The sequence below is a fragment of the Osmerus mordax genome, chromosome 18 (assembly GCF_038355195.1).
Source record: "Osmerus mordax isolate fOsmMor3 chromosome 18, fOsmMor3.pri, whole genome shotgun sequence".
NCBI classification, from domain to species: Eukaryota; Metazoa; Chordata; class Actinopteri; order Osmeriformes; family Osmeridae; genus Osmerus; species Osmerus mordax.
Window position 1 is genome coordinate 3,999,917 of NC_090067.1, and position 27,614 is coordinate 4,027,530.

Below are 27,614 nucleotides of genomic sequence, written 5' to 3' on the forward strand. Positions count from 1 at the left end.
TTAGTTTCAGTAAGTATTTGCCCCCTTGCAAGTGGAAAGTATGGTTAATGAAAACATTGCATCCAAAACACCTTAAATTGTTCACTTTTCTCACCATTACATTACAACAGCATCAGTCTGTCAGGGCATTGAAGCAATACTTAGACATATAAAGGTTCAGGTACATTTGTAATGCTATATAACTAACTATATATATATACTGTATAACTATATTGATCCAAATCTGTACTGTGAACATACTGTATTCTGTAATTTGATAGAGGGCTTCAAAAACGTGATATATCCCTTTGGTGATGGCTTCAATTAATGCTCAACTTTGTTAATGATCAAATAATGTTTCAAACAGCTTTGATTAAATACATTTGACTAACTTGATTCGACCTTCCAGACACCATAGAATTGGTCTCTGATGTATTCATAGGGAAAATTCTTGCACAAGATGAGAGATCAAAAAGAAGGGAAGATTCCCAACAAAATTACCATTGGTCCATACATTTGAAAGGTCAAGCAACTCTCCTGGCCAATTTCATAGCATGTTTTGATCAAATCTAGCCAAATCACTGAAAGACTGCATTGTCCAGCTATGCATAAAATACATTCAGAATGGCAGTACGGATAAATGTGGATTGATTTTTAATTAAAAAAATAATGGATTAAGCTGCTATGCAGACACATTAACAACATGTGTTTGGCAGCACACTGATATTTCTAATACATTCATCAGTAAAGGCAAAATATGGGAATAGACACCACGTATCAACAAATCTTAACCCCCCCCCTCCATTCTTCCCAATTGTTTCTGTTTGGGTGTACTTGTTTTGTCTTGGGTGGTATAATGATGGAAGCAATGGTAATCTTGCCTAAGTAATGATTGAATTGATTGAATTATGTAAATAACTGCTTTAGGATCTGGCTTTAACTTAGCAGTTTAAGGGTAGTGTGGCAGTGCCAAGTTGACCCACTGCTAGCATAAGGATGTCTTTCTTTTCCTTATGGAAACGCAATTCTCGGCCTGCCAGTCTGGCCTCTTCTAGTTCTTGTTCTGTAGAAGCTAGCTCCTGGGCAATGGTGCCAGCCACTCCCTGCTCCCGATTCACCCAATCCGCAGCCATTTGGGTGCGCATGTCATCATCTAGTGCCCGGTGGGAATAGTGAGCCAGCACTTCCTGTGAACAGAAATAAAAATAATTATTTGATTTGTAAAGACAGTTTGTATAGATGGATAAAACACAAATCAATTTGAGGTTTAAGAAATAGCAATCTATTCAATATTCTATCTTGAATATTGATGGTCTACAGAACCCAAAGACTAAAGACATATTACAAGCATTTTTACAAATGCTTTGTGGGACCTTACAATTACCTTTGGTTTTGTTCAAGGCCTTCAGTTTGGTTTGAACATTGGTAGGGACATTTTTTCCAATCATTTATTTTATAGTGTGGCCATATTACTTAGAAATATGATACTGCATCCTCATGTGTTATTTGTGTTTAATGGTGTAATTGAGAAAAATGAGCGGTTTGTAGATTTGTGACTAGATTTTTACACCAAAAAGGTTATTAGGTTAGTTTGTATCTACAGTAGAAGGAGAATTTTAAGGGAAACAGTTTATTACTGGAAATACAGTAAAATTGCAATGCCAGTAAATTAAACAGAAGTTGTTGTAGTCCCCATTTTTTGCAGGGTTAGGGTTACGGTAACCCTTTCTACACCTCGCCTTGCACTTCTACTTTATAACTAATATATATTGTGTATAAACAGTAAATCCATTTAACAAAATCCCACAAAGCCTGTCAACTGAAAGAGTTCTTTGTCAAGCTAGGTCTTACCTGACGGGAACATTGTCTCTCTCTCATTGCCTTCAGGCTTCCATTCCAATGAAGCAACTGGAAAACTGTCATCAGTTCCTGGAACAAAGATACAGCACAGCATACTGCAGCAACATTTTTAACAAACTGTTTGATGAGTAGAAATGAATTATAACAGCCTTATAATTGAAATTTTATTGAAATAAGTGAAGGAAACAATTGGTGGTTTACATAACTGTGAAGACATCCAGGATAGAAAATCACACTGCATTTGAGTGAAGCTCTAGCAGCTATTTCCATTCAAATATTTTGTCTGCAAAACTGTTGTGTTTTACTTATTTTAAGGTTTTCTAGAGCAAAGGTGGTGATAATTTATCATTGGGGAATATACATATTTATTATAGTAAAGTAAAACGTCTGTTTAGACTTGTACTTTAAACATGAATTATTGTTTACCACCAAATCCCTTCTGCTCAGAAACTTACTGTTTGCTTGATGTATCTAATTTGTTCAAGACTGAGGAGGATTTTAAAATATTTAAATCGTATTTACCTGAAACTCGAGCATGGACTTTCCTTTGTTGGACTCAAGCATGAAGCGAAATGCCCCAATTCCTGTGTTGGGGTTGTCTGCCTCTTCTCTGTTTCCCTGGTAACATGTATATGGTATATGAACCTATTAACTGAATAATCACTTCCTTAAGAAGTGACATTTAAAATCCCCACCGTCGAATGCACTTTGCACTTTGCAACTGCATCAGACAAATTGGGAGAAATTCATTATTTCATTCTGTAATACCAGCTAGTTAAGGACGCTTATGATATTACTCAATTGTATTTCAGAAATGACTCACATTGAAAGAAGCCAGTGCCTCACAAACACTTTTTTCAATGAACTCGTCTGTTATCCGTCGAGAGGGATGCTCATTGAAAACAGAGTTCATCAGAGCAATCTTGGCAGCGCTGCGTCTTGCCTCGGCCTTGGTTGGACATAACTGTTAATAATTAAAACATTTAGTTACTTGTCAACACATATGAAACAGTACCTATGTAGCCTACATTTGCACCTATGAGACTATGGAGATTTTCATTAGAGCAGCTTGTGTACAACGCTATGGTGTTGTGTGGACATTGTAGCAGCGCAGATTAAGCTACTCCCCGAACGCAGCCAACATTACAAAGCCTGTTCACAGCAATCTCACCTGGAAGCTTCCAAAGCAACTTCCTCCGGGTAGACTAACATAACAGACATAGGGGGGGTTGTTCGACGGCGTCATCTCGTAGACTACCAGCGCTCCATTCCTGAGGTCAGCGCCTCTCGACTGTTTCATTTGCCAAAATTCTTGCAGGGCTTCCACCACGTTAACTGAAAGGGAGACATTTTATTAGATGCACATTTTTCGATTTTTACCTTTCTTTACATTTATCTCATGTACTGAAAACTGAAAACCCTGTTCTTTGGTAGGCTATGCCTAGGTTAGCCTATACTGCACAACATATTCCGGGTTTTGCCCTTATTCCGAAAAAGACAACTGTATTCCTCAGGCGCGTAGGTTTGTTTTCAAATGTGGGTGGGACAGCTTTTGTTTAATATTATTTTCTTCATAAACAAAAAGGGGGGGGGGGGAGATGAGCCCTAGCCTATTTAAAAAGTGGGTGGGACATATCCCACCCATGTAGACTGGGCCTATAATGAAACCTACGCCCTACTCATCTGTTTACATGTGTTACGAAAATGAATTTTCCACTAATAATCCCAGCCATGCTTACTCCAATTAAGCCTAAATAGCCTAGTTGGTTTGTAACCTAATGCACAGAGCTGACCATAACAGACAAGCTTGTCTGGCAAACTCCGGGAAACCCCCCAATTGAGATGCAGATGACGAATACGCTGTAGGCTAATAATGCTCCTAAAACCCGAATAATTTCAGCATATCCACGTCTTCATCGAAAAATGTCGGATTATGGCCTATTTCAGAATTTCCTATTTTTGCTGTTTGGGCTACGTGACTCCTTAACATTGTGAATGTTGTCATATTCGGAATAATAGTTGAATATTCGTGTAGGCTCCATGTAAACGTGAATCCACCATTAATAGGCAACCTGTAGGCTAATTTTCTGTCGAAAGATGGCAAACATAAATATAGGTTTATAGAGAGATAAGGGCTCATCATTTAGCCTAGAAATGTGAGAGATTGTGGCTAAAGTAGGCTATGTGCTTTATGTCAATGCATTTCTAGCCTACAACATGCGACTATAGCCTACTCCATCACACATTACATTTTTATTCCAATAGCCTACTGTCCTACATTTTATTGATCTAGGCCTATCAGACGTCTTTATCCACAGCGTGCACAAATCCAATAAAGTAGACTACACTACAGAAGATAATTGGCTGAAGTCAGTTTGAACAGTTATAAGGTGGTTATTGCCAAGGGGTTGTCTGTCTTTTTGCCAGTTGCAGTGCAATAACAGCAACAATAACAAGAAAACTAAACCAAACAAAACGTCACTTATTTTGTCAGGGTTACCTCTGCCATAGCCCTGTGTATGCTTCGCAAAACTTCGAACCACAGCCTCCACTGCCTCCTTCAACACTGTAGGGTTCCCTGGATTGCATAGCCCGAAACCAGACACTCCGGCTCCAAGTCCCGCACCAATAGTTCCATGGAAGCTGTGTAGTTGAAGAGGTGGTGGCGGGCCGGAGGAAGCATACATTGAGGCTGGAGACGGCAGTAGAGGTACGGGTTGAATTGTTACCCCTGGTCGGAGAGAAGAGCGCATAGTCCCTGTTGATCCAACCCCAAATCCTATCCCTGGTTGAAGTCGCTGAGGACGGATAGATTCCATTGTTCCCCTCTAAATAATCAATCCAAAAAACGTTAGAAACCAATCGGTCGGCTATGATAAAAAGGAGTTCTAAACAAAATAAGCAAAGCTCGATTTGTTAGACCATGGTCCAATGTACAGAATAGCTTTTAGATGCTGGTTTAAAAGAAGTAACAATAGGATGATAGCTTGTGACGAGGCCTCCACATACCCCGTTATGGCGTAGAAATCTGAGAAGGGATTGGTACACAATATAAACGCTAGAGGGCGCACTTCATTGCGGGGCTTTCAAAAATTAGGTTAAAAAAAATTCAGCAATTGCAGCAACATAAAAAAATTATAGGTCTCACAACAGCCTAATTTAAGGTAGCCTAATTAAGAAATATTTGAACGCCTTTCATTATAGCTCTACCTTTAATTTAAGTAAGCTACTTGCTATTAAGTAACCTATCCCACAGCTTTGCAGGGAACAGCTTTTAGTGCCTTGGTTATTGTGTAACACAGTAACGAAAACAAAGTTGATCCCATCAGAGCCTTTGAATATTTGGTGTTTGGGGTAATTTACATTTATTCATTTAATAATGGTAATGCTTTTATGCATTTAACAAAGGTAATGCTTTGTAAATAATAATAATAATAAGTGCAGTGGCACCCTTAGTGTAACCAGTGACTGATCTAAGGGGTGGCAAGGGGTGGCAGCTGCCACCCCAATAAAAAATACTGCCACCCCAATTTTTCTTATTTCTTATTATTATTATTTTTAGGCATTTAGCAGACGCTTTTATCCAAAGCGACTTCCAAGAGAGCCCCAAACATTGCGGGTAGCCAAAACATGAAGCATACATTGTGAAAAAAAAGTCCAAAGGGAAGAACCATAAGAACATGTAGTGAAACAAGTTACAATTAATTAAACAACATGAACCTCAATCTTCCCATGGAAAATATTATTTGTACATTACAGAACATTTCAATAAATAATATTAATGTTACTGTTTAATTTACACAATGTTATAGCCTAATCATTTACCATAGGGAGTACTGTACCCCCCTACTTTGGATTTTGATTCGCCTCCAGGAGGCCACCAAACCGCTTCCTTCTGCCACCCATTGCCACCCGAATGAAAATCTCTAGATCCGCCCCTGAGTGTAACGTCAGACCCCCACTAGCACGAAGGCCTATAGGCCCAAATTTACCAAACGTGTGAATGCCAAAAAAAACATAGACCATCTTTATTTTTAACAATGGGCTACTACTACATGGAATGAAAATCTATTTTTTTAATAAATAGAATTACATGAATTTCCGCCTTAGGGGATTTTAAATATATATTTTATATTATTTCTGCTGAAAAAAACGGCATTCCCTAGGCTCTGACATGAAGAACTCATTATATATTTTTTCAAGTACACCAAGCATCAAATTTGTTGATTAAGATGGCGTATAGTTTCTATGGTAGGCTCAGTGCTCAGTGGCACATTGAAGCTCACAAAACCGAGGTATGGTCAGCGTCATGTTGAATTTCTGGCTCGTCTCTCTCTACTGCTTGCGCAGGAGAGAGACTCACTGTGCTCCTGGCTTAATGGTAAGCCTAACTATTCCGTCTCTGATGTAGGCAAACAAATGGGATGCTAAGCTCCTCATTTGAGTTTTTAAAATTGTATTTACTATTCGGCCTTCAGCAAAAATTCTTCTATGAAAAAGCTATTATTATGACCCAGGTTCGAGAACAGAAAACAATTATTGGAGAAGATAGTTTTGGATATTTTGACTGGAGATTCAGAATAAATTGTAACAAGACAGGTGCCAAACGGAAATGCAATACCACCATACATTATCGATCACTCCCTTTATACGGCTGCCCAAATGTATACCAACCAAATCAATAACCTACTGTAGCAGCCTCAACACAGCTCATTTATTTAGTATTATTTTGTCTGGATATTATTTTGTTGAAAGCTGAATCAACTATAGTGACAGCTGATCTACCACTGGCAAAGTTGTTTTGTTTTGGCAACATCATCAGTGAATGTCTGACCTCAATGTCTCTGGGTACATTCCAGATTCCAGACATTGGTGTGACGCTACTGAAAAAGTGATTTATATTATAGGGTATCAATTCAGTTTTCACCAAGCAGACTCCTGTGTATGATTGTTTTCTCAGACTCCTAAATCTCACAAATGTCATAGACTAGATATATATTTTCCTACCCTTTATACATGTGACATCTTATAAAAAACTTGGTTGACTATTTTTTGGGGGGATATTTTTCCTCATTAATGTTAAATACAACAAGGCCTGTCTAGTTCAAATATTGTAGCATTGTCTCGTAGCCCCCTGGTTGTAATAATTTGTAAACAATTATCATGTTTTGCTAAAGTTCCATAGGGTTGGGGTTAGACCGTTTTGAAAACTGTGTTAAAATGTAGACTGATGCTTGCAAAACACTGTAACAATATACACAGATGTGTACTAATAATTACATGTATATATATATAATGTATAACGTGTATGTAATATGTCATATAAACAATACAAAAATAGACCATATGGAACAACTTCCCAATTTTAATGGTAATTTTGAGTAAAATCTTTCGACAACTGATGTTATGGGACACATAGGTCAGCCTGTGAATGTCTGATGTTTGGCGTCATGTGGATGGTCAAGACTGAAAGTGTTGATGGTGACTACATTTGACCCACAATAGGGAATTACTGGAGCCTAGTTTAGTTTCCAATTGCCTTGGCCTGGTCCATCAGTTTACGCAGCATGTCTTCCATCTGAGTCTGGAAGTTGTCGACCATAGGCTTCAGTTGGGCCTTCAGGTTTTCACCAAGGGGCTTCAGATGTTCCTCGATGTTGGCAGAGAGGGGCTTGAGTTGCTCCTGGATCTGGGCTGCCAGAGGTTCCAGCTGGGTCCTCCCCTCTTGTAGGAAGGTCCTTTCAGAGACAAAAACAGCAGTACATGCTTACTGGTCATGCATAGGACTTGGTTCAGGCAGAACACAACCCGAACTGGATGGCTCCAATCACATTGGCTGCTGTTTCATATGGTGGCTCGCTGTGGTCAACTACTTCTCAGCCTGTGTCACAAAAGGCCACCTATACATACACCTATACAAAAGGTAATACATTAATGTAATGATAGGTATTACTTACTGTGCCTGGCCGGCCATTTCCTGTGCATTGATCTTATCTGACAAGTCCTTGGTAGCAGAGACCAGTTGGCTCGTAATGTCTTCAAAGTACTGCTTCAGTTTGTCCAGTTCAGGGGCTTCAGCAGATTGACTTCCTAAAGAGAATCAATAAATCTGTGTTTAAAATCAGTCAATACAAACACTCAATAAACAATATTTGAGGTGTTAATAAAACTTTGACAATTAAATAAATGCATTTTAGAGTATAGAAAAACAACTTCAAGAATATGCTCATACCATTTGCAAAAGCAAGTACGACAAGAACGGCTGCAATAAGGGAGAACTTCATGGTTGATTTTGAATGGTGAACCTTTAAATAAAAAAGTAACATGTATTATATGCATTGGAAAGGGATATGCTTTCTTGTATGTCACAAAGTGTAATCTAAAGACACAATTGCAACAGATTTAAAATGTCCTGTTCCAATCTATTTTACTATATGTTGTAATGGGTTAATACATTGTCAAATCATTCATTAAATTTGTAAATATTATATTTGTATATTTGTTGTACTACTAACTTATGAAGTTAATCTTTGTAGTTAACAATGCAGTTTGGAATAGCTAGCAATTCTATTATTTCTCAGTTAAGTTACAGATAATGCACAGATGAAATTGATCCTGAGTTTGGTAGACAGACGAGATAGACAAAGAGAGACTCACCTGTTTCGCAGGAATGTTATGACCCGTGTATACTTTTAATTTCTGTGGCTCTTATAGCTGCTCAGAAGATACTAAGAACATTAAAGATTTAGCCTTATTGGCTAAGTTGGCCTCATACTGCCTTCTCATTGGCTGTTTATCCTAGTGTATCACATTAGATTGACCCTTGTCGCTCAATCTGCCACTAAGGCAATCCACTCTAAAGTCCAAGGATCCCTATCCTACGTGGTATTACTCATTACCCATCAGGGGTGTCTTATCAAAGTTTCTGATTAAACAAAGAACACAGAACATTCAATCCTGTAAAAACCTCCCTGTTTCAACTAAATATGAGTTTAGACAGGCCATTAACAAGGACAGGAAGAGGTGACTACAATAAATTCTTCTATCAATTACATGATAATGTAGTATACTTAGCTGACATAGTGGTAAACCAATAACCAACAGTATGGGTAAGTAAACCAATAATGAATATTGATAAAACAACTTAATTTGCAAGTAAACCGAAAATGTAATACCCTCCTGATGCTCGAAGTGTGTATTTTATTTGTATATTTTACTTTTATATTATAGTTATTTATAGAATTGTTGCATTTGTTTTATATCAGGATCTTATTGTGCTGACATTATCATAATCTAAACTGCAACACCTGACAATATCATATTTGAATGACAGCTGTTTAGATCATTCGATGGATAGAGCTGCTTGTTTTTAGAACTCAAAGAAGAGTCAATATTGTATTCAAAATTAAGCAAAAGGCTCTAGAATATGAGGTATGCGACATGAACAATCACTACTCACAGTACAATCACTACTATGTTAGTGATAAATACAAAAAGTAGCGAAAATGGAATTCCCACTCTGAAACAATAGAAAATAGATACATAGTGCCCTTTATCTTAAAAAAAATGCTGAATTAATCAATCACACATACCACTGATATAGAACAGTTCAAAGGTCATAATTGGAAGCAAACACCATTAGTTTTTTTAAGAGACTGATTGTTCAAGTTCAAGTCTTTTATTGTCAGATATGATTAAGATATGTATAAATTGCTCCTCAATCTAGTTGCTAGGTCAAGTTTTACGTGTTGAAAGATTTTTTTTCAAGTCTTAACTTGTGTTGCAAACAGCATGGATTAATTTCTGTTTTATCTAATCAAATTCATCCTTTTTGTTTTATGTATTCCCCATTAAAAAGGCTGTACCTGTTTTTTGGAATTACTGAAACACTTACTTTACATTCTTGCATTTATTGAAATGTGTCCTTAGCTACAAGGATCAGAGATTACCCATGATGGTAATCATATCCAAGACCTGAAGAACTGTCTGTGAATGGACTCTGTTACAGCAGCCAGACTCCAGCTTGCCCTTTACAGTGGAAACAGAAGTGTCAGGGGTGATGAGGCTCCTGACATGTCTGCTTTCACTGTAAGGAGTCTACTTGTCTGTTATCACTGTAAGGAGCCTACATGTCTGTTATCACTGTAAGGAGTCTACATCCACTGGACAGTGCAGGAAGTGACGGTGGAGGAGTACCTGGCTGTCAAGTGGGTCTTGGACAGTCTACACTACTACCAACTGACAACATTCCTATTAGAGGAACATTTCACAACATGAAAGTCAATAGTGATTGGGTAACCCAAGTTGTATTTGACTATGCAGCCATATTGTGTTCCGAAGTGAGGTAAACAGCACAGGCACAGAATGTTACAGCAGATTTATTTTCACTTTCATGGATGAATACCCCCCTCCCCTCCCTGTAAGGGATATGTGACAAAGTCAGTCAGTCATAATCATTTACTACTGAAAATAGTAGTACATCATTGGTTGTCTCTTTTCTCAGAACTGGATTTTTTTCCTTCTGTGTGTGCATGTAATACTTTCCCCTAGAACACACCAATGTTAAATTAAAGGAAAAGAAAATGTTATATATGCATTTTAATTTGTCATTAGCCTATTCATATACAGTAACATATTTACAATTTTAGACCTGTACAAGAAAGCTTTCTGTTTCTGAAAATACCTCTGCATACCTGATTGCGCTTACCATTTAGATAAAATTGTTGCAATGTCATCTAATGCTGTTTCGCGCTGATCTTTTCCAAACTGGCTGAATCACGTGGACATTCCAAACATGGATTACTTAGTTTGTAGTACAAGTCTAACACAATTCCAATTAAATGTAAAATCAGTGCAGCTTAGGAAACAACAGTTGCAGACAATGAGTATCATGGGACCAACTCATAGCTTTTTAACACAAACATTAGGTGTTACGGCTTGTGTTGGCTGCTCTACCCGCACAATTATCAGAAAATAAAAAAAGTTATTAAATGTTGGTATCAAAGCATGGCAAAATGCTATGTGTGGTTAACACAGCTATATGTTCTATAACTATTTGAAATCGTCCCCTCGACATTCCTGACATCACACATTGCCATCACAAAAACACAACATAAAACTGTGGCCTTGTAAAATGTAACCTTTCCAATTAATTAAGATATCGCCAATTTGATAACTCTGGTACTGTAGGTCCAGATATCAAGATGTTTGCAAGTCTAGCCTTCTATGTGTAAATAGTTTAATACAACTATATTTTATATGACAGACCTTTCTTACCGTTCAAATCAAGAGTTTGAGGGCAGCTTAATTATTGGAAGATTCAGGTCCTAAGCTTGATAGAACTACCCGTAAACTGCTATCATCTCAAGAACCTCTCCTACAATGCCACATTTGACCCCACCTAACTCCACCTGCATTTGGTACTCTTGAGATCCCCCTTCCTCAGGGCTTGAGCTTCAGCCAGGGGTGGATAATAGTGAGTATGGAGATGATCGAAGAGGCAAGGCCACAGGCCCCAACAAAGCCTGGCCCAGTAGGGTAAATTCCCAGCCTGTCCAGGGGGATAAAAATGTCACAGGCATTCTTCAACAGGTCCAGCAGCAGAGGCGGGTTGCTGCGCAGCACTGTTACAAGCAAGTGGAATTGTCGGTGCAGGCGTCTGGAGAGGAACGGGATCAATGCAGAAGGGAGGCGAGAGAAAGAAGCTGGGGAAATAGGGGAGGCGGAGGGGGAGGGGATGTCGCTGTTTTCCGGCATGAGGGGACACGGGGTAAAGGAGGAAGTGCAGGACTTTGAAGTGCTGTTAGAGCGCACCTCACGCTCCATGAGAAGGCTTATCTCATAGGCATCGCGGGTAAGGTTGAGGATGAGGGCAAAGAGGTAGTACCTGTAGAGTAAGAAAAGGGGAACAAGAGAGAGAGCACACTTAGGAAAATTAAACAAACCAAAACGTGAGGACTGCAACATGCTTATCAAGCTCACATCACCTAAAGGACCTCTGGCTCCACTTGTTCTGGTCCAGTTCTGGCAAGAGGCCTGTCTTACCGGCCCAAAGGACATTGTCACAGGCAAAGTACATTGCCCTGTTAAGGTGGGCTACGGTCAGGCACAATCGCAACACACTGTCAGAGAGGTGTACCGCTCGCTTTGCTGCTTCCAGGGCCTCTGCAGAGTTCCCCAAACGCATCACTGTGTTAACATGTGTTTTTATGAAGACAAAGACAGAAATTAGATACAAGTCACAGAGATTGGGAAGCACAATACAAAACACGTCAGTTAGACATGATGCAAAAGGAGACTCCGCTGAGACAACTCTAATGTTTCACTTACATTTTCTCATGAGACTCATTTGGGTTTCTAGCTGTTTAACGGTGTTCAGGAATTCCAAACCTTTCCCACCCTTCTGAAGGGTATAGCCCAACAACGTGCAAGCATACTGTGCAGCCCTGTATGACAAAATGCATGTCAGATCATTGCCAAACTATAAAATTCCACAATTAATTTAAAGTTAGCCCACTGTTTTCCTTAAATGTCAACATGCATTGATTTGTGTTGGTGATAGTATTTAGATTACAAGCTATATAAAAAGGTATTTTGACAACGTTTGAACACTTATTCCAGTAACAGCTGGAGATAAGGAAATAAGGACCTTCTAGCAGCACAGTATTGGTACATTTCTTGTTCGCAATAGCTATCAGTATTGGTACATTTCTTGTTGCAATAGCTACTATTATATCAAATATTTGCTTATGGCTGAAACAAGATAGCTATAGCTAATAGCTTCCTAACAAATTACACAACTTTAAAACTTGACTTCTAAAATGTACACTACCTGAAAACTCTCTCCTTTGCTTGGCTCTGAGCATTAAACCGAACCCAAGAATCCATCCTCCAAGAAAACGGCAACTTTCGCTTGCAACCGTGATTACTGTACCAGAAAGGCCGTTGCCTTATGAGGCTAACCAAGTTGGAATTCCAGAAATAGTGCAGTTATATCGGTGCAGTAAAAAATGTGAGAGACAGCTAAAATGTTCGATACCACGGAAACCATTAGGTTAACTTTGACTGACACTTAATGTTAACTATTAGCTATACCTGGGGAATGTAGGCTAGCTTACTTAGCAGGGTAAAGCGAGACTTCTTAGTCTTCTTCTTTAGATTTTGTTGGCGGATTGCATCCAAGTTACACATCCGTACACCGCCACCTACTGTGCAGGAGTGTGTGTGCAGTCACGGCCAACAACCTACCCCAGACGCCAGAATAACCCCCCCCCCACCTGATTCGTCCTTGGAAGTATTATTATTAGTTCTGGCGCATAGCCCGCATTGCATGTATATCTTCTACGAAAATAATTTATATGAGGCACAATAGTTTCCAGACACGGCCTCCCACATTTTTGCCCTTGAACAAAAAACGTGCTTCTCCCTAGAATAATCTATGAACACTGTTGTTGTCTATCAAAATACTAACTTGTTAAATTGCATTTATTTATTATTAAAATATCAGCCAGTCCACCGCCAGTTGCTAGTCTAACTCTGGATCAACAGATAAGAGCTTTACTTTACTTTGGATCTGAACAAAAGTTTCATAGGTTGTGAAATAACAGAGATCATATATGGAGTTATGGCACAACTAAATAATTTATTACACAAACTAAATAAAAATTCAAAAATTCAATTATGACATTGAAATCAGTGGATCAGTGGTTGATGATTGTATTGTTGTGTCTAGTTGATGAGTGTATCATGTTATGGAATGTAATTTATAATAATACTCATCAATGCTATTGAATGCCTTTCCCATGCGGGGCAGTAGTCCACCACCTCAAAAAAATAAATGCTAGTAGGCTTTTCAGTATCAAGCAGGAGATAGATTCCCAAAACAGGACCTCCACAGAACATCAACGTGCCGTGATGAAGGACGTAAGTACGTCCTTGAGTACTTGCGGTCGGTATAAATCAGCTATTAGTAATTGTTGCACACACAGTATATACTGTCATTTGCCATCTGCAAATCAGTTCACATAAGTCATCTGGTCATCTCAAACCTATAGAATTTTGAATACGTTTCCACAAACCTGACCTCATGGGACCTCAACCTCACCATATGGGAGACTTTCTGACATATTTTCATCAACAGCAAAAAAATACAAATAATTCATTTCAGGATGCCCTCTCCAGCGTTGTGAGAAAAAAGAAAGTTAATCTGTTTCATTCATTACTAAATGGTAACAGACTGTCAATAAAAGCTAGACCGATTTTTAAAACAATGAACATATATTTGCTATGTTTTTGCTTCAATAGGGTTTACAGAATGCTATTATCTACACTTTACTATTACTGTTAATTCCTCATTGCAAATTTTAACTCATATAAGAGTCAATGGTCCCCTCACAAGAGGTACAGTATTAACTTTAAGATACCAGCCTAATGGATGGCTGCGTATCCCATAGTGACCCCCCTTAGTGCTCTGAGTGTTGCTTCTTGTGGAAAGTAGAGCGCATGCGGCTCCAGAAGGAATGGCTCCTCCTCGTTTTCCTCTCACTTCCTCGAACAGACTCCGCTTCACGCTGCCGTATCTGGCGGACAAGCGCGGCAAAAACCTCGTCGATGTAGTAGCGATACGCGGCCGAAGTCTCAAAGAAGGGGCACTGGAACTCCCTGGCCAGCTCGCGGCCCTCCTCTACTGACACCTAGTGGGTGAAAGTATGACACGTTTCCCATAACTGCTACTACCTTTCAATGCACTGCACCCCTTATTTCTGTAAAAGTGTGACTCGAAAAAGGACACGTGCAGAAAAGGGGCACCCTCTTCTCGATAGTTTTCAAACCACTTTTAATACCAAGCATTGCCCAAGCAATGAGGGGCCTCTCTATACTTCCTTACCTGTCGGAGGTGTGCCAGGTCCGACTTGTTGCCCACCAGCACCACAGGGGTTTCTGCTGTACGGCGCACACGATCAATAAGCTGCTTGAAGTGGCGGGCCTCCTGGAAGCTCCGTCTGTCGGTAATGGAATAGGAGATGATGAATCCCTCGCCTGCCCGCATGTACTGATCCCGCATGGCCGTAAACTCCGCCTAGAGAGAGAGGGGGGGGGGGGAGGTGTACATAGGAGAGAAAGGGTGTAGTGTATAAGAGCATGATACTATCCAGAGTGCTAATGTTATACTCACACACAAGCACACCCTGTGAGTATACGGATGTAAATGTCATTGTCTAAGTATTTGCGAAAATCCATGACCTTTGTTTTCCTTGTGGTTGAACACAGTTATAGGTCATGGTGATTGGCATGTGGAACCCGCTGAACAAAAGCGAAAATCCACCAAATCAGTGGGTAATTGCTATTTCAGACACCTCTCTGTAAGGAGTTGCTGATTTCTGCTCAACTATATACCCTATGAGCGTACGCATGAGTCATACGTACCTTCAAATGGTCACTTGAAACCATTGACATTTTTAGTTGACCCGAAACTAGTCAGCAATAGCTTCTAGACTGAAGTAATGCCAATAAAGTAGAGGTAAATACATGGGAGGGAAAAAGAGAGAGAGAGACGTATGGATGGACAGCTGCATCACCTGTCCCGCAGTGTCCAGGATGTCCAGGTTAGCTGGCTCATCATCGATGCGGATCTGCGTCTTGTAGGCATCCTCTGAAAAAGGGACGGTAGCATTAGCGTTTCATTGAGCGTTTCTTTACTAAAGTGAAACACAACCAGGGAAATTCATATTCAGAATTTTTCAACCAACCCTAATGATTTGGAATGATTATCACTGGGTCAAGGGTGGACAAGGGCACATGGTTATAGATCAGTGGTATAGACAAGGGCACATGGTTATAGATCAGTGGTATAGCATCAGACGGCAGATCAGGAGGTCACAATTCAGACATACAATTGGTTCTAATCCCCAATTGTATGTCTGCTAAATGAATACATTGTTGTTATTTGGTGTACCGGCACATAATTGTGGACTTTGGGCATTTGGTGCAAGAGGAACCACCTCCAACTGAACACATTCAAGACCAAGGAGATGGTGGTGGACTCCTTTCTATGTAGCAAAACCTATATTATTCTATACAATAAAACCTTTACCATGTTTTATTGTAGGACAGGTGTTCTTCTATGTAAAGGCTGTAAACAGTGAAGTTTCAATTGGGTCTGAAGCCTTTGGACTCGACACAACACTTGTGTTGTGTTTTATCTTCCTACAGTGAGGCTTCTCACGTTAGGATCTACCTGGATCTCCTATCAGGTTGCATCAAGTTGGTGACGCATAGTGTGAGCTGGGCAGTGGATCAAGGTTCTATTGCAGCCACGTCCAGGGGCGTTGTCAACAGTGTATAACATACCAACCAGGAAGATCAAGGCCTATGGAGAAGTCATGGACTTGCCTTGAGATAGTCCAGCTTGACTACCTCAGACAGTTATTCAGTTCTCTTTCTTTTTTCCATGCTCTCTGCAGTACAGAATGTGACACTTTTCATTTGGATATATAAGCTACATTTGATCTTCTTTTTTTCGGTTCCACCACAATACAACACAGAAATACAGCACATTTCCACAGTTTTCTGTGAAATATCAGTAATAACATTTTGGTCACTACTTGACATTTAAAATTCAATGACTGTCTCACCTATGGTTGGATCATGATCCTCAGGGAACCTATGGCTGATGAACTGCATAATGATGGCTGAGGGGAGAGACAGAGACAATGTATGAGTTTGTGTGTGTGTGTGTGTGTGTGTGTGTGTGTGTGTGTGTGTGTGTGTGTGTGTGTGTGTGTGTGTGTGAGAGTGAGAGAGAGAGAGAGAGTCTTTTTGTATAGGTTTGTAGTTCCATATACTGTATATCTTCACTGCTTTACCATACATTACACAACAGAGAATGTGGATTCACCTAAATCAGCAGTAATGGCAGGATTAGAGGCAGGATTATATGTATCACACACACACACAGACACACTAATACAACACTCACCCTGTTAACAGTTCTTTCTTTCTATCTATAAATCTCTCTTTTTACTGTAACTGTCTTACACACAGACACATCTCTGTAGGGTACATTTGATTAAAACAGCAGGCATGATAGCCTACAGTATAAAACACACAACACCGTCGACTATCATCTTAGTATGATGTGTTTACCAGTGAAATGGCCAGTCTCCATGGCAACAAACATAACAAGAGGTAAGGGTGCTTGGTGCTGGTTAATCTTCCTGGCGACAGCCACTCAGACTGCACATTTGAGTTAAATAAAGGCAGGGCCTGAGTGTTTCTGACTAACTGTGTGAAAAAGGCACAATAAACTTGAGAGCGGTTATGCCTACAAGCTTGTACTTCATCCATTTTCAATGTATGGCTCGTCTGCCAGTAGGCACTTAACATAACTTCTGCCAGTATTCCTACACATAATCACTTTACCTCAGGAAGACTAGAGGGGCGAAGAGGAATATACCAAGTGGAATGTGGAGGTTCAAGATTAGAATAAAAGTATTATGTTACTTACCGCTCTTGCCCACTCCTCCCTCTCCCAGCATCACCAGCTTGTACTCACGGGAGAGGCCCCCGGAGCCTCTCGACGACTCCATTCACACTGATGTGAACAAACACAAGCAAGTACACGTGAGGACACAAACCATAACAAAACTAGACTAGACACAAACACACATCCATTATGCACACCCTCTTACACAGAACATTCAACATGGCACATTCTGTGCACAGGTGACATGAATATTGTAGATTATCGAGAGCAAGAGGGCTGAGGGCTTTCAGTGACTTGGATATGCCTGGTAATCATACTGTAGTTTAGGAATTATGCTAAGCATTTACTGAGTAGGACAGGGAGAGGACTGGAATCCAAGGACAGAACTGGAGCTACAGTCTACTCAGTCTCTAAATAAAAACTCTGTTTGAGCATGTCTCAGACGGTCATATGACTTCTAAGTTATAAGAGTAATCTATGTTAGCATTCACAAACAAAGAGGAACTGAGTCATATAGAGTTGACGCTCAATGTCATGTGACTTCTTGATGTTGTGACATTAATAATAGGGCATTGTCAACTTGAGAGTTTGCATGCAAATGCATACATTTACTGTGTAGTTTATAGAGTGCGTTTCAAATATTTAACATCGATATCACCTGTTGATTATTATTTATATTTAGTCTTTTTTTTTTTTTTTTTTGCAGACGCTCTTATTTGGGGGGAGGGGTTGGCTTACAAGTAAAATATGTATTAACGGTAGATTTGAAATATATCTCCATATCCGCCTTACGTTGCCCATTACAATACCTAGCTACTTGTGTTTGTCTTCATTGTCCATAATTTAAATGTATGCCTATTTTTGTGTCGTTAAATAAATAGCAATAGCATATTGTAGAAATACGGTAATACTTGTAATTGAACAGGACATTCCCAAGGTTGCTGCACCGCAATTCCTTTTCCTTCTCCCAGTAACATCACTTCTTTACGGTCTTTGTACATAATAGAGTCCGGGCTCTATTGGTCAGGCCTCGGATTTGCAGCTACTTGATGTTTAAAATCAAGCCACTTTGTTGTAGCTTTTAAGCCTTTGCTGTCCTGAAATTTTATTTCACTGTTGTCAGCAGAGTTGAACTGTTTTGAGCATTACAGTTAAAACTCATGGTAGCCTATTATTGGTGCTTTTTAGCGATGTTCAGGCGTTGCCATTTTTGTCAAACAACAAACGAGATTAACATAACTTGAAGTTACTAAAACTTCGAAAACTCACCATGACATTTTCATGGCATTGCTCACGATTAGTTGCGAACCGCTTTAACAAATATGATCACAGTTTAGCAGGCCTATTTCCATAGTTTCAATGGGATATGCCATGGTCGACGTCAGTAGCCAAATGCTTTAGCACAACAAAGCAACTTTTATCCAAGTTTTAGTGCACTTTTGTTTTGGTTTAACTTGACCAACACGCTACACGAATAGCGGTGAAACACGCAATTGACATTTGTTACTTATACTCATATTTTCAGAAAATTACAATTTAGCGAAGTTATTTACGGAGGTGGGGAGGGGGGGCCAAAATCAAATCTAAATAAACATATGTATGTCTGTTTCAAAAGCAATAATGACTTACCTATATCACAAAGCGACTTTGTTCATAATTGTCCAAGTCAACACCGTGGTCAGCAAGCGTTAGGTTTTTGAGGATTATTCTTTTATAATAAAATTCTTAAGAACTGTAAACAGCATACCATGTTCGGCTTGCAGACTATTTTTTCCCAGGGTCCCTCTGCCCGTTTCTTTAGATGTCAGGCCTAACTAAGTTTAGAATCAATTTGTGATCAGCAATGAAACGATCTGTTTTATGGTTTGTAAAATAGGATTTGAAAATAGGATTTATGATGATCATTAGCTTTGCTTATTATTGACAAAAAAAATCATGACAACTTTAGCCAAGCTCTGAGATAGTAAAAAATAACAAGAGAAGTAAATTAGTCCAGGAGCTTTTTATTTGTACTTTCAATGTTTTTACAAATTGAACATACAAGTTAACATCAGTGTTATATTTTTAGCATAGATTTTATAGAATGATGCAGATTGGTCAGAGTAGGCTACTTGTCTTGGGTTGCATTTATCCACTAAAACCTGCAATCCTTTAATTATAACCAAGGCAAATGATCAATTATAACTAATATTGGACATTTACAAAAAAAAAGCCCCTTGGTTTGTTACCTAACCGCAAAAGAGAGGATATGAAAATTAGTGATGATGTAACACAAAACTATACCATGGCAAAAATAAGATGCACCCCAAAAATGTAATACATTTACGGAAGCCCAACAGTATGTCATTCAATGGAACAACTATTACATAAAGGGACAGGTACTGTGTCTGCCTTTTAGAACTTGGGAACACACTGTAATGTTTACACAATGTTATATTAAACATTTCTAAAATCAAAATCCCCAAAAGAAAAATGGCTTTATAACACATAAAAGATAGATTCTGACCATTTTTAAGGTATTCAGTGATTGTGGGCACATCATTCCAATTATTTGTAGTGTTCATTTTATTTACTAAGAGAAACAAGGAACAGGAACAGGATATGGTTTTATATTGGTCCTGGGTAACCAAGACTAAAGTGACTGACACGTTAACTTTAACGTGGAATATAGGAGATTTCACAACAAAGAGTATCTGTGTATGTTTTGTTTAAAGTGTAATAATTCATATTTATTATTTCAGCAAAAACATAACTTTCAATTTTAACTGCGGTAAAAATAAGTGTTTGTGTGTGTGGTTGTTTAAATTCACAAAGCTAAAACGTTTAATAATCTCTAGGCTTTATTCCAAATAATTAAAATAGTGAGACTATGAGATCACACTCAAAATTAGGATACGTGATCACTAAATTCAGAGTGACATATGCTGAAAACACCACACATACGTAAGCCACCACCCACCACTTATCTGTGCCATTACTAAACTCAATTGAGGCTAGTATGGCTAGACTTGTTCTCTCCGGGAGAGAACAAGTTAGATATTATAGATTACATTGAAACTGTTTCTGTACATTTTATGAGTTCATGTAGGAAGGCAAACCAAGAACATAGGTTCATTTCTTTCTGATGGCTTCATTAGAGATAAATAAAATAAAATAAACAAATATGAATGAAGGGAGAAACTTTGGTAAACTTCAGTTTAACCTCAGTAAAATGATAAGTATAAGTATGTTGTATAAATATGTCAACTTGATATAAAAAGCACAATTATAACCTATATACAATACAATATTTCCAAATGAAAGAAGAAAAAAGTATTATGAGATGATCCAAGGCTTAGCTCAAATATAAACACATTCATCAAATTAGCCAAAGCAAATAACAAACAGTATAGCATCAGGCCTTTCAGAGAGCTAATATAAAATGACCACTTAGCAAAGCTTTAAGAATCAGTGCACAGTACACATTATTCTCTCCTTGGTCGAACCCTTGCTATACCCAATACCCAACACTCCCACTGAACCTGCATTGTTAAGTCAGGTAGGCTACTGTACATGAATACATCTGTGGTTATTAACATTTACCAAACAAGCTTTTGAATACCAAGCACAATTTGAAAAACATGTTAAAAAAAATTCACTTCACTAGTATATTGTATCTCTTTGTAGGGACATAGTTTTAGCATGGCTTTATCAAGACCATTTAATCAAGTGCTTTGAGCTTAAAGAGCAGTTGCATGCACTTGTGCTGAGCAGCTAGCATATAGTAGGAAACTCTGTATACATACAACAACGAGAAAGTAAACCATGACAGCTAGTGGTTCTTTGATCTCTATTATTCAGATAAGCTTCAAAAAGCCCTTGACAGAATAAGGACCTCCATGTAGAGAACGAAATGTGACAGAGGACTTGTGCAAGGACAAGAGAGGACACTACAACAGGAACTGACACTGACACAAGTTTAGACTGTATCAAGGCATCTATGATGGTTAAAATAAATATAAGTATTGTCGTATGTATTACAGTTTGTGAAATGTAAAATGAAGTTCAAAACCAAACTTATGATTACTTGTTATAATCAGTGGCATTGCAATATCTCACAGCTAGGCTTTCTGGGTGATTGAGTACTGACATGCAGAGAACACATTACAGCGTTGCATGTCCAGTGGTCTACAGCAGAATAGTCCATTCACACTGGGACTGTTTAAGTTACAATGACCAATACCTTATGTGGTCATGACAATAGCAGTACTAAAGTGAGTGAGTTTAAGTACAATCTCATCTCAGCCGATTTGATTGCTAAGCAGGGGTATGCCAGGAGACAACAAGGAGATGGAGTGCTACTGAGGCACCTTAGATTGTACTCTTAGCAAAGGATATTAAATGTTTTGGAACAAAAACAATTTGATTAATACCGAGCAATGCTTACAGTGTCTCCATTTTGTTAAATGGGAGGAAAGTTTGTCAAGCCAATCATAATTTTTGAACACATGAAAAGCTCTTACATTAGCTTTTTAATATCAGTGCTGCCATAAAATATTGAGGATAGACAGATCTACATAAAACTTGAAAATAGCCTGACCTGCAGTTGATGTATGCAATATATCAAACCAGTTAAAAAGGAAGTTCTCTTTACATAATAACACCAATTAAAAGCAGCCTCTTACAGTTATAACGGTCTCGCAAAAGAAAGTTGTTCCTCCACTTGTTAAACAGCCATATATCAATACAAAGCAACATAGCCCAGACTTCATAAGATCAGTTCTGTGTAGTTTCAAGGTACTGTTCCCCTCCAATTAATCAAAAGACAAATAAACCAAATGACATAACTGAATTTCAATCTGTGACCACATTTCCCCAAGGTACAGTGTTATACTGTTCAGGCATGCAAGTAATATATTGAACTGTATCCACCAATATAGAGATGTGTGGGGCAAGATGTGGAAATGGGAGGGTTTCAACGATGCACTGTTCTGGTGTGAACTGCAAATGCCTCGCCTCAACACACCATTGACACCTCTTCCCAAGGAGGGGGGAGAATGGTTTGAGATTGACAGTGAACAGAAACCACATGACTTTCAGCAACTGAGATATGAAACATTGTTACACATGGAGCAGTTCTAAAACTCGCCCAGGTTGTGCCACTTGGCGATCTGTCGCTGAGGATTGTCACAAACCTCCCTCCAGTGAATGACACCCGGGGGCATGGGGCTCTGGCCCCCCAACACCAGGCAGCCCACCACTTCGTTCTTGGTGGTGCGGTCAAAGTCGACCACCAGGAACTCCACAGAGACATCACCCAGTAGCTCAGCTGGCATGTCGTACATGAAGGACTCGTTGAAGACCGGATTGAGCGTGCACTTCTTTACCTGTGTCTTTTTCTTGGCAATGCGCTTGCGGCCATAATACACGTTCACCTTCACGTAGGGATCTGAGGAGACGGAATTATATTATTATGACATCGTATTACCTTTATGTAATTATCCATTGTTAAGTTCATATTGTTATATTGTTGTCTTCATATTCCTATATTACATTTACATTTACATTTAGTCATTTAGCAGACGCTCTTATCCAGAGCGACTTACAGTAGATACAGGGACATCCCCCCGAGGCAAGTAGGGTGAAGTGCCTTGCCCAAGGACACAACGTCGCACGGCCAGGAATCGAACTGGCAACCTTCAGATTCCTAGCCCGATTCCCTAACCGCTCAGCCACCTGACTCCCATAATATAGTCAGTATATTTACTATATTATATCTATATTGACATCGATCCCTGTTCTGCAGTATTCATGTGACCGTGGTCTTCTTGTCGGACATGTCGGACAACTTCTATCCATAATTACAAGCAGAAGTCTGTGTATGTGTCATGTTTCATACTCACTGCCTGACAGGCCTGAGACGTCCATCTTGGGCAAGTGTTTGGCCTTAAGAACGACCACATTCAGCCTGTGAGTGACAGGCTGGTAGGACAATGACACCAACAGCTCGCCACGGCTCAGGCACTGCAGGAATAATAATACAAAATAAATATTTGGGGGCGGATAATCAATCGAATATATAAAACAATCCTTGAATAATAGATGTTTTATTTTCTTCTTCCGTATTGCACTTCTCTGTCTCTTGAACCCTAATATAATACATATATGATCATAAATCTCAATAATATTCCTTCACTCTTTGCCTCCTTCCTTACATTTACATTTATGCATTTAGCAGACGCTTTTATCCAAAGCGACTTCCAAGAGAGAGCTTTACAAAAGAGCATAGGTCACTGATCATAACAACGAGATAGCCCCAAACATTGCGAGCAGCCAAAACATGAAGCATACATTGTGGAAAACCAAATAAGTGCAACAGGGAAGAACCATAAGAGCATGCAGTTAAACAAGTTACAATTGAACAACATGAAACTCCCCCACAAGAGTGCAAGAGTTTACCTGTAGAAAAAATAATCAACAGTCCCTTTCTCTCTCTCTCTCTCTCTCTCTCTCTCTCTCTCTCTCTCTCTCTCTCTCTTTCTCCTTACCTGGACATGCTGCTTCCTGATGGGCTGGGTGATGTGGACGCGTCCTGTACTGGGGTCCAGCCCAGCGAGGGACACGGCCGTCTCCCCAATGACGTCATCACGGGCAAACCGGTCAAAGCTGAGCACCAAGAAATGGAGAGTGAGCTCGGGCAGGGAGCTGTAGGATATTCCATAGAAGGTAAACGTCTCATCAAACACCGGATCCAGGGTCCTCCTCAACACACGTGTCTGTGAGGGAGGATTTAGCACGTCAATAGGATGTTTAGATTATGGTCTTCCTCGATTACTGTTTGAAATACAACTATGTGTCATAAAACCATGTCATAATCAGAAAGATCGTTTATCTGTGTGGGACAGATATTTCCTCCGCATAAAACGAAATGCATTATCTCTTGTCATATTTCTTGTTTTTGTGGTCTGACATGTTTGATGTTAAGTTTTCTATTTGAACTTCAAAAGGGAAGTTGATGTTTGTTTGTAATGTTTGGATGGACAAAATGTATGTACTAAACAGTTAGGTGTAAGCTTTTATTGTGAAAGTATGCTTGGGAGGACTCTTACTTTGACTCTGTTCTTCTTCTCTGGCAGGATTGTCATCTTCACATAAGGATCAGAGCTGCCTGCCTGCTCATCCACAGCAGGTAGCCCCTTGGCACCCACGATAGTCACCACCAGAGCCTTCTTAGGGAAGTTATAATCTACTGCTAGGCACAGGGTGCCCAGTAAGGCGGGTGGCGATATCTCACCCAGGTATGGCGTGTAGGGAGAGACTGTTTTACTGGCATCACAGCTACTGCTGCTGCTGTTCCCCCCAGAGTTGCTCTCCAGACAGCAGTAATCAGCACGGATGGGCAGAGCCCGCTCTGACCTGGGCTGACCAGCTCTCTTCGTCAGGTCGCTCATCTGCAGGTGAGAGGACCCTCTGAGAAGCCCTGTCTTGGGGTCAGCATCTACCAGCAAAACCCTCCCTCCTCTCCCTTTCCCTCGCTCTCTGCCGTGACTCAACTCTCCTCTGGACACCTCGCTCAGCGAAGTTCCTGCACGCCGACTCACACGGACGATCTTCTTGTTGTTCAGTGTCTCAGGGTAGATGCTGATGCCTTTAAGCATGTGGATGAATTTGTAGGGTGGATCAAGGAGTGGGTCGCAGTGTCCTGACTTGTGGGTGCCCGTCATCCGACGGTAGCGCCGCTGACAGCAGGTCCAGAGGAATACAGCCACGGTGACGGAGACCACCAACACCCCTGCTCCAAGGAAGCCTGCCAGCACTGGGGACACCTCTGTAAAGAGGGAGAGGTATGGTTAGGTATCGTCAATAAGGCGGTTGATGCATTTGTCATGTCAAATCCTCTTACAATGAGTAAAAGAACCTGGCCGTCCATTTTGATGCATTTGAAGCCTTTTATAGCAGTAGCCTTTCAGCCTCTGAATGCCAACTCAATTTAATCTAAAACTGTAAAAGCAAGGAAAGATATTTCACAGCCCAAAGCTATTTACCTTGTGAAACTGTCTTTCTCTGCCTAATAACTAACAGCGGGTTTTGGGATTGTTCCTCCAGTATCTCGTCAAGAAAACCTATTCTCTCAGATCTGCTGTAGACAACATCTTCACGACTTAATGTAATTAGATTGTGTCTCAATTTTCGAGTAATATATCCTTAATGAAACTGGGATCCATCATAACCCAACAAGTACGACAGTGCTCTTGTTTTGCAAAACAGTAAGTCATTTTCAACTACAATTCAGTTTGATTCAGTCACTTCCTTATTTAAGGAACAGTTGATGCGATGCCTTCCAGTTGGTTATTTACTGTGCCATCACAAAATCTTTCTCCAAGGCAGTACTGCTACCCACGCCATGGGTTTGCATCCAAAATGGTCAATGGTGGATCGAAATACTACAAGTGTTAAACGTCACAGACCGTCAGCCTACATCTCATAGATATGGCTTCAGCTGCTCTGACATGGATCTAAGATCAGTCAAACATGATGTACTTCAAATGTTAAGCAACTAGAAGAAGTAAGCTGATACTATCCTTGGTTAGGGGACAGCGTCACTCAATTACAGTAGCCTATGTCACTTCATGTCCACCTATAAGGATCTGATTCTGACATCTGACTTGAGATACATGAGTACAGTATACAGTATATGAGTACTTTATATGGCTTGGAAGAAAGAACCTGTAAGACCTGGTGGTTAAACGATGCGATAAACTGCATCTGTACACACCCATGTGGGTATCAATTCAATTGTATGGTCATGAGAGTAGAGCAGTTTATTTTTCTTTCCCACTGTTACTTTTCTGTTTTTCCCTTCGGTACAACAAACCCACATCCCCGTATTGGGTTACTGCATTTCAAGCATCACTCCCTTTAACTCAAATGCACTCAGTGCCTTAATTTCTGCCATAACTGTGTGTGCGGCTGTGTGCGACCAACAACTCGAGTGATTTTTTATGAATCTCGATTACACAGAAACGTCCCCACCCAAATGTGCTTATAAACCATTCATGTTCTTCAAAAATATACAGGGCAGTTTATGCCAAGCCCTCGGAAAAGACATAACGTCATCCACTCCTAACCCACACGCGCAGCGTTTATTGAAGGGATGGGACTCGGTCTAACAAATTGTCTTTGGATATTGTTAAACATCTGACTCCAAATATAGCTTTTAGACATCACGACAATGTTCGTTCAAAGCTGTCGGAGTAAAATCTCCCATAATAAACCAACTATTATGGGGAAAAGGCTAAAGCATCACAGTAGAGATGCACAATCGCAGCTACACTTTACTCTCGCCTGGTAAAATACTTTATAGCCTACCAATAATTAGGCCTATGACATGTTTATGACACATAGAATATGATATAATAAATTAAATATATGGCGAAGGCTGTCGCAGATTAACATTTTCCAGAATCCGGATCCATAGACCGCGGTGTACTATAGGCCAATAGGAGGAATAGCCAACCTGGTAGACTATTAAGCTATATTAATTTGAGACGGATTTTTCTAAATCCATATTGTAAGATGTTACTGCACTTACCATATGTTGGTTTCAAATTGGTTACCTCAGCCATGTTGAGGCTTCAAAAATCTCGCAGACGTCTGTCAAACTGAAAAAAGGGTGCCAAGAAACAGAGGGTTCTATTTTATTTCCATGAATGATATTCGTCTCTCCACTTCTCCTGGTCACAAGTCAACTGGGCGATAACCTCCCTTTACCAGTCCAAAATGATGCTGGGCCTAATGATTAAGCAGTTTCTGAAGGGTGCGTTTTCCTCACCTCCGACTGCTGTCTGTAGCTCAAGTGAATGATTCTGTACCCTGTTCACTTCTGTAGCGTTAGACACAGAATGCGGCTGCTGCTGACTACTATTGGCCCTGGAGACCGCTTTAGGCGCATAGCGCCACCATGTTTGACAAATTTGGTAGCACTGGTACAATGCCCCTCGCGGCTGTCTCTAGTGCTGTCATATGTCCACAAAACACCCCAGTTTGTAAACTCGAGATACGGTGCTTATAGGAGCTTTACTTTATTTTGTACAGTTTATTAAGCTACGCATCATTGACATAGTGCTTACACGGAATTTGTTTTTCTCAATCGCAGACACATATAGGCCAACCTTATACTCTAAACAGTAGAAAAACCCTACACAAATTAGCCACTAGGCCTACACTATGACTGTTTTGGCTGCTAGTTATAGTTGGACAGGATGTGTGTTCTCTCATAGCCTACATTTCCCAATTTCTAATGTAAATTAGA

At 39.8% G+C, this 27,614-nt stretch overlaps 5 protein-coding genes across 5 annotated transcripts; all 5 read right to left on the bottom strand.

The window, feature by feature from the left end:
• Positions 1 to 616: 616 nt before the first annotated feature.
• lix1l (limb and CNS expressed 1 like) lies at positions 617 to 4,833 on the bottom strand. The gene is made up of 6 exons (XM_067255712.1): positions 4,340 to 4,833; positions 3,011 to 3,174; positions 2,663 to 2,803; positions 2,362 to 2,457; positions 1,831 to 1,908; positions 617 to 1,166 (listed from the first exon to the last, which is right to left on the bottom strand). The coding sequence occupies exons 1-6, from the start codon at positions 4,656 to 4,658 to the stop codon at positions 921 to 923; spliced, it is 1,044 nt and encodes a 347-aa protein (XP_067111813.1). The 5' UTR covers positions 4,659 to 4,833; the 3' UTR covers positions 617 to 920.
• A 2,353-nt stretch (positions 4,834 to 7,186) lies between these two features.
• LOC136962165 (type-4 ice-structuring protein LS-12-like) lies at positions 7,187 to 8,564 on the bottom strand. The gene is made up of 4 exons (XM_067255842.1): positions 8,497 to 8,564; positions 8,072 to 8,144; positions 7,797 to 7,929; positions 7,187 to 7,577 (listed from the first exon to the last, which is right to left on the bottom strand). Exons 2-4 carry the CDS (start codon positions 8,121 to 8,123, stop codon positions 7,364 to 7,366), a joined length of 399 nt encoding a protein of 132 aa, XP_067111943.1. The 5' UTR covers positions 8,124 to 8,144; positions 8,497 to 8,564; the 3' UTR covers positions 7,187 to 7,363.
• Positions 8,565 to 10,201: 1,637 nt separating this feature from the next.
• pex11b (peroxisomal biogenesis factor 11 beta) lies at positions 10,202 to 12,973 on the bottom strand. Its single transcript, XM_067255953.1, has 4 exons — positions 12,671 to 12,973; positions 12,169 to 12,284; positions 11,826 to 12,027; positions 10,202 to 11,725 (listed from the first exon to the last, which is right to left on the bottom strand). Exons 1-4 carry the CDS (start codon positions 12,724 to 12,726, stop codon positions 11,281 to 11,283), a joined length of 819 nt encoding a protein of 272 aa, XP_067112054.1. The 5' UTR covers positions 12,727 to 12,973; the 3' UTR covers positions 10,202 to 11,280.
• A 482-nt stretch (positions 12,974 to 13,455) lies between these two features.
• On the bottom strand, positions 13,456 to 19,080 carry rit1 (Ras-like without CAAX 1). Its single transcript, XM_067255305.1, has 6 exons — positions 18,953 to 19,080; positions 17,345 to 17,431; positions 16,473 to 16,529; positions 15,417 to 15,490; positions 14,726 to 14,917; positions 13,456 to 14,531 (listed from the first exon to the last, which is right to left on the bottom strand). The coding sequence occupies exons 2-6, from the start codon at positions 17,424 to 17,426 to the stop codon at positions 14,301 to 14,303; spliced, it is 636 nt and encodes a 211-aa protein (XP_067111406.1). The 5' UTR covers positions 17,427 to 17,431; positions 18,953 to 19,080; the 3' UTR covers positions 13,456 to 14,300.
• A 2,320-nt stretch (positions 19,081 to 21,400) lies between these two features.
• LOC136962044 (synaptotagmin-11-like) lies at positions 21,401 to 27,167 on the bottom strand. The gene is made up of 5 exons (XM_067255644.1): positions 26,895 to 27,167; positions 24,412 to 25,130; positions 23,851 to 24,078; positions 23,206 to 23,326; positions 21,401 to 22,751 (listed from the first exon to the last, which is right to left on the bottom strand). The coding sequence occupies exons 1-5, from the start codon at positions 26,926 to 26,928 to the stop codon at positions 22,441 to 22,443; spliced, it is 1,413 nt and encodes a 470-aa protein (XP_067111745.1). The 5' UTR covers positions 26,929 to 27,167; the 3' UTR covers positions 21,401 to 22,440.
• Between the last annotated feature and the right edge of the window lie 447 nt (positions 27,168 to 27,614).

Coding starts and splice junctions, on each gene's coding strand:
- rit1 (XM_067255305.1), bottom strand. CDS start 17,426: ATGGAGTCGTCGAGAGGCTCCGGGGGCCTCTCCCGTGAGTACAAGCTG. Junction 16,530..17,344: donor GGGAGGAGTGGGCAAGAGCG/GTAAGTAACATA, acceptor CTCTCCCCTCAG/CCATCATTATGCAGTTCATC. Junction 14,918..15,416: donor TCCTGGACACTGCGGGACAG/GTGATGCAGCTG, acceptor CTCTCTCTCTAG/GCGGAGTTTACGGCCATGCG.
- LOC136962044 (XM_067255644.1), bottom strand. CDS start 26,928: ATGGCTGAGGTAACCAATTTGAAACCAACATATG. Junction 24,079..24,411: donor AGAAGAAGAACAGAGTCAAA/GTAAGAGTCCTC, acceptor CCTCCCTCACAG/ACACGTGTGTTGAGGAGGAC. Junction 22,752..23,205: donor CGTCTCAGGCCTGTCAGGCA/GTGAGTATGAAA, acceptor CCGTCTCCTCAG/ATCCCTACGTGAAGGTGAAC.
- pex11b (XM_067255953.1), bottom strand. CDS start 12,726: ATGGATTCTTGGGTTCGGTTTAATGCTCAGAGCCAAGCAAAGGAGAGA. Junction 12,028..12,168: donor AATGAGTCTCATGAGAAAAT/GTAAGTGAAACA, acceptor ATGTTAACACAG/TGATGCGTTTGGGGAACTCT. Junction 11,726..11,825: donor TGGAGCCAGAGGTCCTTTAG/GTGATGTGAGCT, acceptor CTTACTCTACAG/GTACTACCTCTTTGCCCTCA.
- lix1l (XM_067255712.1), bottom strand. CDS start 4,658: ATGGAATCTATCCGTCCTCAGCGACTTCAACCAGGGATAGGATTTGGG. Junction 2,804..3,010: donor GTTGCTTTGGAAGCTTCCAG/GTGAGATTGCTG, acceptor AATTATTAACAG/TTATGTCCAACCAAGGCCGA. Junction 1,909..2,361: donor AGTCCATGCTCGAGTTTCAG/GTAAATACGATT, acceptor TCTTTGTTCCAG/GAACTGATGACAGTTTTCCA.
- LOC136962165 (XM_067255842.1), bottom strand. CDS start 8,123: ATGAAGTTCTCCCTTATTGCAGCCGTTCTTGTCGTACTTGCTTTTGCA. Junction 7,930..8,071: donor CGTACTTGCTTTTGCAAATG/GTATGAGCATAT, acceptor GATTCTCTTTAG/GAAGTCAATCTGCTGAAGCC. Junction 7,578..7,796: donor GAAATGGCCGGCCAGGCACA/GTAAGTAATACC, acceptor TGTCTCTGAAAG/GACCTTCCTACAAGAGGGGA.